The sequence below is a fragment of the Macrobrachium nipponense genome, chromosome 5 (assembly GCF_015104395.2).
Source record: "Macrobrachium nipponense isolate FS-2020 chromosome 5, ASM1510439v2, whole genome shotgun sequence".
NCBI classification, from domain to species: Eukaryota; Metazoa; Arthropoda; class Malacostraca; order Decapoda; family Palaemonidae; genus Macrobrachium; species Macrobrachium nipponense.
The window spans coordinates 80300877-80310876 of NC_061107.1; the positions used below are offsets into that span (position 1 = coordinate 80300877).

Below are 10000 nucleotides of genomic sequence, written 5' to 3' on the forward strand. Positions count from 1 at the left end.
TATATATATATATATATATATTATATATATATTATATATATATAGTGTGTGTGTGTGTGTGTGTGTGTGTGTGTGTGTGTGTGTGTGTGTGTATGAAAAGGGGAGACAACCAACTTGAATTAAAATATACCACCACCATCATCAAGCACAAGCAAATAGTAGACCATTAAAACTATCAAAACGCCATACCTAAAAAAAAAATCTTCGTCCCTTTCTAATGACCAATAAAACAACGTCCAGCGTAATTCTATACATATATATATATATCTATATTATATATATATATATATATATATATATATATATATAAATATTATATGAATAGGGGAGACAAACAATTTAAATTAAAAACACACCATCAATGCCAAGTAAATATAACGTTAACTATCATACGCCATACCTAAAAAATACATTTATATATATATATAATATATATATATATATATATATATATATATATATATATATATATATATAATATATTTATGTGTGTGTGAATGCATTTGTATTTCTGCACGTGCATTCAGTCTTCTACATTGCTTCTCTCTCTCTGACAAAAGAAACACTACTTGTTTGGTATCCACTCTCTCTCTCTCTCTCTCTCTCTCTCTCTCTCTCTCTCTCTCTCTCTCTCTCTCTCTCTCTCTCTCTCTGTTTAGAAACACGAGAGCAGCGCCTCGGCGGCGTGGTTGGTATGGTGTTGGCGTCCCACTTCGGTGGTCGCGGGTTCGATTCTCGGCCATTCCTTTGAGGGGCGAGAGATGTGAATTTCTGGTGATAGAAGTTCACTCTCGACGTGGTTCGGAAGTCACGTAAAGCCGTTGGTCCCGTTGCTGAATAACCCCTGGTTCCATGCAACGTAAAAAGAACCATACAAACAAACAAAGAAAAAAGACGAGAGCAGTGGAAGGTGCATGCAAGAAGCAAGACCGCCTTACCTAATATGACGCTGGTTGACGGCACCGCGCTGTGTGGGTCCCGACGAGGCGCGTTCATGTGTCGCTGGCTCATCATGACCACAATGCCGTCATCCCCGGAGGTCGACTGAACCCCCTTCCCGTCGTCATTTTTCCCTGCCAAGTCCCAGGGGGACGAGAACTCTATGGGAGGAGGCGGTCGCACCTCCAAAGCCACCGCTGGATCTCCATCTGTAAAAAAAGAAGAAAAAAAAGATATTAGGAGGACATGAGAATTAGAGGGGTCTTTCTATTCGGAGCTATAGGAGAGGGCAAAGATGATTACGATGGGTATTGGTAAGGGGTTCACTGAGTGAGTCACGGTGAGACTGGAGATCTACGAGAGAGAGTTTTTTTTTTTTTATTCTTATTCAGAAAGAAAAAAAACTGTAATGGCAGGAATCAATTTCCAGTCGGAATATTTAGGTGTTGGAAGATGCCCGACAGTGCCCGTATCTTTTAATCAACCTCCTCTCTCTTGCTCGGACTGAGCAAGGCGGAGAAACCGATTAAAAAGAAGCCAGATTCGCTCGATTTAAACTCAAATTGATAGAGTAGAGTAGAGGCATAGGTACTTATGAACGCCCAGGGGGAGTTTAGGTCTTAAAACGTACGTGCTGTAATTTGAACAGTCCTGAGGCATACTTATGAAGTCCCAGGGGGGAGGAGGCATACTTATGAAGTCCAGGGGTGGGGGAGGCATACTTATAAAGTCCCAGGGGGAGTAGGTCTAAAATGTACGTGCTGTAATTTGAACAGCCCTGAGGCATACTCATGAAGACCCTAGGGGGAGTATAGGTCTAAAAACGTACGTGGCGTAAAGTGGACGGTATTGGAGCCGTAAGTGGTGGCCCCGTGGCTGCACTTGAGGAAGGCGTAGTAGGTGGTATTAGGCACCAGGTTGGCCAAACTGATGTGGTTCTCCTTCGCTTGGACTTCCGTCTGCACGTGCATCTCCTCCGTCATGGGGCCGTAGTGCAGGGAACACGAGGTCATCAGTTCGCGAGGACCCGAGGCCGTGACCCAGGTCAGCACGGCTCCGTCTCCCGTGACCTTCGTCACCGCCACTTGCAGGGATTCGGGGACCATGACGACTCCTGTAAGAGAGAGATGGTACGGTTAAGGTCAGGTGGAGACAGTGGATGTGAATGGCTTGTTACTGTGAGTAATGAGATACAAAATACGTGATAAACGGTGTTACAATTCGGCAAATGTAAATTCAGGATAGTCTTTTGTGCAGTAATGGATAAAATGTAACCTGTGCTCAACTATAAAAGAAGTATCGGTTGACGTTAGATACTTATAGTGATGCCTGACTGGATAGATTCCTGCCAACTGCCGAAGCATAGTTAGATTGGAATTGGTATAAGGTTTATTTTTCAACAACCTAAAGAAGTATTTAACCTTTTAGGAATGTGCGTTCGAAATCTGGAATTATCGTAGGTTTTTTTCACGTTTAATCTTTGCAGCCATTTGACACACGTTCAAAATTGGGCTCTCATTTGTTTTATAAAACGAAGTGCTATTTTGAAGGATTATAACTTTCTTGAAGAGAAGTTCGTTAGTTTCGTCTTTGATTTATTTTAGTTTTTCATTTAAATCGTAATTTTAACCAGCTGGAACATCTGATTTCAAACAAGAAAATAGTATTACCTCATTGAGGCATTTAAAGACGAAATCATTAGAATATTGGGAAGGACATAGTCTTATAGATTTAAGATATTTTTGTAATACATTGTAACTACGTGTTAGATGATGAATACTACTCACATCCCAGAAATACATTTCTCTGTTCATCTCAAATTCTACAGGAGAAAATACCCTCTGTTTACAGATGTTCTAGGATGTAAACAATATAAACGCGCGCGTTATTTATTGACGATTCGTAAGTAAATAAACGACTCCAATAAATCCCCCTCAGAGTCAACAAATCTTGTGTTCTTTATTACTTGCTTCGACTGTAATGCATCAATAACAAGTACTGTAGAGTTATTCCGTTTTCTGTTTGAATATGTCTGCAACCAACGAATTCCCGTTTTCTGTTTAAATATATCTTGCAATCAACGAAATCCAGAGTGCTATTTAGATATATTTCACAATCAACGGATTCTCGTTTTCTATTTAAATATATCTTGCAACCAACGAATTCCCGTTTTCTCTTTAAATATACCTTGCAACCAACGGATTCCCATTTTCTATTCAGATGTTTAATGCAGCCAGGGAATTCCAGTTTACTCTTTAAATATATCTTGCAACCAGCTAATTCCAGTTTTCTTTTTAAATATATCTTGCAACCAAAGAATGCCCGTTTTCTCTTTTAATCCGTATATCTTGCAACCAACGGATTCCCGTTTCTATTCAGATGTATAATGCAACCAACAAATTCCAGTTTTCTTTTTAAATATATCTTACAACCAACGAATTCCAGTTTTCCCATTAATGTATATATTGCAACAAATGAAGTCCCGTTTTCTCATTAAATATAGGCTATCTTGCAACCAACAGATTGCCGTTTTCTATTCAGATGTATCCTGCAGCCAACGAATTCCCGTTTTCTATTTAAAGATACCCAACTCATTTCAGGTCGGTGAAAAGCGACATTATTTTTATTCAGAATAACTTATTCTCTGGCACTAATTGAAATTTGCAAAGTCGACTGCTATTTCAGTAAGTGAAATAGTATAGTTCTTCAAATTGTATGCAAATTTTGTGTAACAGAACCCAATTCTAAATCGTATATTTGTTGCAGTGTGTTTTATTATTGTCTTAATTTGTAGTGACTTGACTGTAAAGTTGAATACAGTAAGTCGTTTATGTTATAGTAGATTCACATCAACCGTGCATTTGATGTCTTGGCCAGTTCCTTACGACGCTCCTGATTGGCTGTTGATAAGCCAATCACAGGGCTGGAAACTTTCAGTCTCACTCGAGAGTTCACATGGGTAGGATCTATGCTCCACTTCTCCTGAGGGGTACGTCTTTCAAAAGTATCCTTCAGGAGAGGAGGAACATACATCCTGCCTATGTGAACACTCTCGAGAGACTGAGTTTCCGGTCCTGTGATTGGCTTATCAACGTCCAATCAAGAGCGTCGTAAGTGACTGGCCTAGGCATCAAATGCACGGTTGACGTGAATCTACTACAGTAGCATCTTTTGCGAGACATTCGTTGGCAGAATACAGAATTTTCCCAATATCCTGGTTATATTATATATAGAATATATAGAATACAGGCTGTTTCAGACCTGTATTGTACGAGGGCGAATAAATCTAGACATACTAATAGCCTGAGTTCACAGAGAGCACATATAAACACCCCATGTTTACTCTATAAATACATATACTCTATAAATACACATACTCTCTCTCTCTCTCTCTCTCTCTCTCTCTCTCTCTCTCTCTCGGTACAATCGGTAGCAATCTCGACTCACAATCGAGAAAACCATTCCCTTAAGATGACATTGGTCCTGGGTTGACATATGTACATGGTGCCTAGTCGACTGTTGTGGTTCGTCTGGTGAGAAGGGGGTAAACAACGGACGTGAGTGGTCTGGTATCTTTGACAATGCAAACCGTGACGTGATAAATTAAATCTCTCTCTCTCTCTCTCTCTCTCTGAAAGGCATAACAAAAGTAGACAGTAACCTATTTTCGTGAAACGAAAACCAGACAAGAAACAATGGATGGAAACTAGAACTGAAGCTAGAACTGAAGAGATACAACACCTCCCATTGTGGGAACTTCTTTACATACAAGATATGTGACACGTGGATTAAACTGCCACCAAAAGTTGTAAACAGCAACAGTGTGGAAGAGATTAAAAGAAAGCTAGACAAAATCATTACAAGGGCACTGTGGATGCACAGTAAAACCTGCTCCTACAGATAAGTGAGCACACGATGTCTCCTCGGATGGACTAACAAGTTTTTGAGACATCCCAATCCTTGTGACTCCTTGTAACTCTCTCTCTCTCTCTCTCTCTCTCTCTCTCTCTCTCTCTCTCTCTCTCAATAAGGGTATATGGTAGAAATTAGTACAAATGGTAATTATGAACAGTTTTAAGGCGGTGTTTTCCGATTAAAAAGAAGTAATGTTATCCTTTCCAATCTTATTTTCCTCCTTCCTTGTTTTGCTTTGAATAATGGTAATATGATGACAGGTTCGAAAGGTATATGAAACCTTTTTCAAATGTGTCTTGTCTCCATGTCTTTTGAGACTCTACTTGTGCTATACGGACTTCCTGTATAGATGTAGATAGATTTAAAAATCGTTTAAAAAAGAATAAGCACCAGGAAAAGGCATTGTTGATATATTCTCATACATTTCGTTTATAAAAATACATTTGTGCATGAAAATGCTTTGATTGCGAGTGTCTCCAAGCAGACATCTGGTGATCTCGTACACGCGATGAAGATATTCGACACACGCCTCTCCGTTCAATAAAATTCAAATAACTAAAATGCAACAGCCCCGAGGGACGTGAGAGGGGATTCCATTAATATAGAGGGCTTCTCAGTCATCAATGACCCGGATGTGAAGAAGCATGACACATCCCCCCAGGAGCTTTCGACCTTAATCAACGTCTCGATCGTCTGCTGATTAAGCCAAGTTCGCCGCCAATAATGACTGGTGATTGGTTGCTGCGCTCCTGCCCCACTTTTTCCCCTTTTTCCTTTTATTCTGTGTTACTTTTGCGTTTCCGCTTTCTTTGTCTGCATATTTTTTTGTAGGTTGATGTGTCCATGGAATGTGTTGTAGTTGGGAAAACAAGCGATTTTTAGTTTTCTGTAAAAGAAACCTACTGAGATAAGTATGTCTTACCACACCGCTGAGCTGATGAACAGCTCTCCTAGGGCTGGCCCAAAGGATTAGATATGTTTACGTAGCTAGGAACTGATTGGTTACCTAGCAACGGGACCTACAGCTTATTGTGGGATCCGAATGAATTTCTAATCACCAGAAACAAGTTCCTCAGATTCCACATTGGCAGACCGGGGCATCATCGAACTAAGGACTACCGAATAGGTAGGCGAGCACGAAAAAAAAACCACTCGTCCAACGAGGAGGAACTGTGAGTAATGAAATCGAAGGGCATCTCCATATTCGAAGGAAGGCAGAAGTCGAAATGAAACCCCGAAATCTTTTATCGGCCGGAGATGACTTCACCGAGTCCATTGAGTGGTCCTCCTGTGAATGGGGAAAGAAGGCTTTCGGGAAATCTCGACCAATATCGTACCTACTGAAGGCGAGATTAGGTCCATCTAGTGGCCGGATGAGAATATTCCTCTCTGTCACTTTTTTGTGCCTCTCTCTCTCTCTCTCTCTCTCTCTCTCTCTCTCTGCATATGCGCAAACTGAATTTGTAGTGGGAGACGCAATTGATTATTTTTTGTGTAACAGAACCCAATTCTTAATCGTATTTTTCTTGCGGTGCGTTTTATTAGTCACTTCAGAATGTCTGAGATCTGAAATAATGCTTGTGATAAGCTTTGGGATTTTACCACTCTCCTGAGAGCTCACTACACCCTACAGAGAGCCGGGCGGGGGCGGGGGTGAGGGGTGGGGGTGAGTGTATCTTTCAAACGCTTTGCCGTAGACAGCTATTTTTCCTTTCCGGATAATCAAACGACAATAAAAGTGTAAGTGAGAAGAACTTTAACTCGCTTCTGAATACACACTGTTTTTTTTTATAATTCTACTAAATTTTGTTATTTTAAAAGATTATTTTAATATCATTATTCAGCAGTGAATGATAACATAGAAATAGTATTAGGTGAGTGGTAATTGTGTAGGATTTCTTGAACTTGAAAGTGGCCAAAGTCTGATATAAGAGAGAGAGAGAGAGAGAGAGAGAGAGAGAGAGAGAGAGAGAGAGAGAGAGAGAGAGAGATCCAATCTTGTGACTAATCCCCATTCAGTCTGGAATAGTAAAAAGAAATCTAATAATTGTGACCTGAGCCACATTCAGAAGACCAAGACAGTGATTCAGCCATTCTACTAAACGTACCCGAAGCCCTCCTACGCAGGCAAAGGGTAAAAAAAAGCAGCGACGGCTGCGACGAAAATGAAAAGTAGCGCTGTTTATCAGCAGCTGGACACCTGGTGTTTTATTCAATCTTCCACGCTTGGGTGATCTGATGGAGATAAAAAAAAAAGGGATTTTCTAAATCCGTCTGCTCGATACAAAAGTTGTCCTTTCATGCAGGTTGTCCGTTGTTTTCGAAATGAGAGAGAGAGAGAGAGAGAGAGAGAGAGAGAGAGAGAGAGAGAGAGAGAGAGAGAGAGAGGCTGGCACACATAAATGCCAGCCAGCCCACCCCAACCCCCTAAAAAAGACCAAACAAGCAATAGTCGACTGACAAAACGGCTTGGTTATGTACTTTTGTTTGGGTTATGTACGTACTTTTTTATGTTTGGGTTATAATTTAACATTAAATTTTATTTTTATATATTTGCTTCTTAATTGTCTTTTGCCAGAGACAAAGTCATTATGATATTCATCTATTTTTTTCGGTGTTATTGTTTTCATTTGCCTTTAAAGTGTGGGTGACATAAGAGATGCTTAACTCATTCACAGTGTAACATATTGACTGATTGGTTGTCTGAATGACTGACTAACTGACTGACTGATAGCCCCTCATATTGAATGAATAACTCGGTCACTGATTGGCAGGCTCTCAGGTGGAGTTAGTCACTTAGTAACTGATTGGCACACTAATTGACTGGATTATGGAGTACTGTGATAGACTGATTGACTGACTATCTGGTCGAGTACCTGAATTTATGACTGATTCAATGTCTTGAGATAAGGGTTGCCTGAGTAACTGGGTAGTTGACTGAATAATCGTGTAACCGAGTAATTAACTGACTTGACTGATCAGTTGCTCGACTGATGATAGAGGTTCACTTTCGACGTGATTCGGAAGTCACGTAAAGCCATTAGTCCCGTTGCTGAATAACCACTGGTTCCATGCAACGTAAAAACACCGTACAAACAAACAAACAAACACAAAGTTGCCCAACTGAGTATCAGGGTAGCTGACTGAATGGTCATGTAACCGAGAATCTGACTTGACTGATCAGTTGTTCGACTAAGTGTCAGACTGTAATTGGCTAACTGACAAACAGCTAACGGTCTGACTGACCGGATAACAAAGGTTGGAACTGATTGACTGAGCAATTAACTGATCGAGAGATTGAGTCTGAATGTGATCCAACAAACAGAAAGCTTGAACAGTAACCTATTTACATTAAACGAAAACCAGACAAGAAATAATGGATGGAAACTAGAACTGAAGAGATACAACACATCCCATTGTAGGAACTTCTTTACATACAATATAATTATGTGACACGTGGAATAAACTGCCACCAGAAGTTGTAAACAGCAACAGTGTGGAAGAGTTTAAAAGAATGCTAGACAAAATCATTAGGACACCGTGAAAGCACAGTAAAACCTGCTCTTACAGTTAAGTGAGAACACGATGTCTCCTCGGATGGACTAACAAGTCTTTGAGACATCCTAATCCTTGTAACTCCTTGTAACAACATCTATGGAGTGACGCATTGTAGTCTTGAAGTAAAATAGAAGCACGGGACAATAGATCCGATCTATCCATAAGAGGCTAATTCTCCATCAGGTTCATGTTTTACAATTTTCGCTTACTCGGGGGTTAAGCCTAAAAACAATTTGTTATTGTTGCTCTTGTTGGGGGTAGGGAAGGTCTATGGAAGAGCCTTAAATTGTCTGAAAAAGGTGTTTCGCGTTGAGTTAGATACAGGAATTTTAGGATAGGATAATTATGATTTATCTATTAGAATGAAAATGTAAAAAATAAATAATGTGCACGTTAAACTGTACAGAAAATTTATTTCAATTAAAATATACCGTATTTATTTTGGTTTTCGTTGGTGAAACAAGGCACTATTTGACCGTAGATTTTAGCACATTTTGATTTACGTTAACATTTAGAAATATAATGTTTGCAACTTACGCGTGAGGGGAAAATCTCTCACGCATCCCTAGTAAGCTGGAAGTCGGGCCACGCCTTGTTGCTTTGATAATTAAACTTTTTTGTTTGAGTCTTATCGGAATTTTAAAGGATTGCTTTATGCCGGAGAGGAAATAAGAGTAATATTATTGTTTAAATGCTTTATTTTGTTAATACACTTGGCTAGGTCATGTCTGCAATTTCGAGGCTCTCATTAAAACGAGATTTGAGAATACAGTTCGTATCGGGGACATATTATTAGATACATTACAACATCAGATGTTCCTCGATGTCCTTTCGTAACGTTTTTAAGAGAGAAGGGCGTCTTTATCACATAATTTCTTCCCCTGATAAGAATCATGAATTTTCCAAGCTCAACTAAATGCCATACTCGGGATGTGCCGAAAGTATTTTTGCTTACCCGTATTCGTGTAGAGAAACATAATTACGAGAGAGAGAGAGAGAGAGAGAGAGAGAGAGAGAGAGAGAGAGAGAGAGAGAGAGAGCCTGATGAAAGCTCAAAATGCACACGAGACTTAATGGAACTTTGGAGAAATAGTTCGACTGTGCGTTAAAGAAAAAATTTCATGTGCGTCTTGCATTCAGCGAATGCTCGATTATACTGGTACAACAATAACAAAAGAAGCCTTCTCATTCATCCTCCTCCTCCTCCTCCTCCTCCTCCTTTCGGACACACACACACAGACACACAAAGCGGAGGGACTCGGGAGAGTTGCTGATGATGATCCCAAGTTAGTCGAAAGCTCGGGAAAACTTTCCTCTTCTTCATTGTGATTTCCTAAAGTGCCTCAAACAAAATGCGCCTCAGCTACTGAATGGAATCATCTCGGTGAAAGTCTTTCTCTCTCTCTCTCTCTCTCTCTCTCTCTCTCTCTCTCTCTCTCTCTGCATGGCCATTCCATGCAGGGGCTTCGTCATAGACTTTCATACGTGCATTCTCACACTGTCACGCTAGTGTATGGTTTGCTATGGGCCACGACATGCAGTTATGCATGGGTTTAAACGAGAGAGAGAGAGAGAGAAGAGAGAGAGA

The 10000-nt window shown here is 40.2% G+C and overlaps 1 protein-coding gene and 1 long non-coding RNA gene across 2 annotated transcripts in view; one reads left to right on the forward strand and one right to left on the reverse strand.

Moving 5' to 3' along the window:
• LOC135215458 (uncharacterized) overlaps positions 1-10000 on the forward strand; it is a 378796-nt gene that overhangs the window by 51137 nt on the left and 317659 nt on the right. The window lies entirely within an intron of this gene.
• Positions 1-10000, reverse strand: part of LOC135215455 (uncharacterized) — a 161019-nt gene that overhangs the window by 10678 nt on the left and 140341 nt on the right. Inside the window, exons 2-3 of the mRNA XM_064250168.1 lie at positions 1769-2053; positions 939-1148 (exon numbers count right to left, since the gene is read on the reverse strand). Of these exons, the coding sequence (XP_064106238.1) occupies positions 939-1148; positions 1769-2053 (495 nt within the window). The remainder of the gene's footprint in view (positions 1-938; positions 1149-1768; positions 2054-10000) is intronic.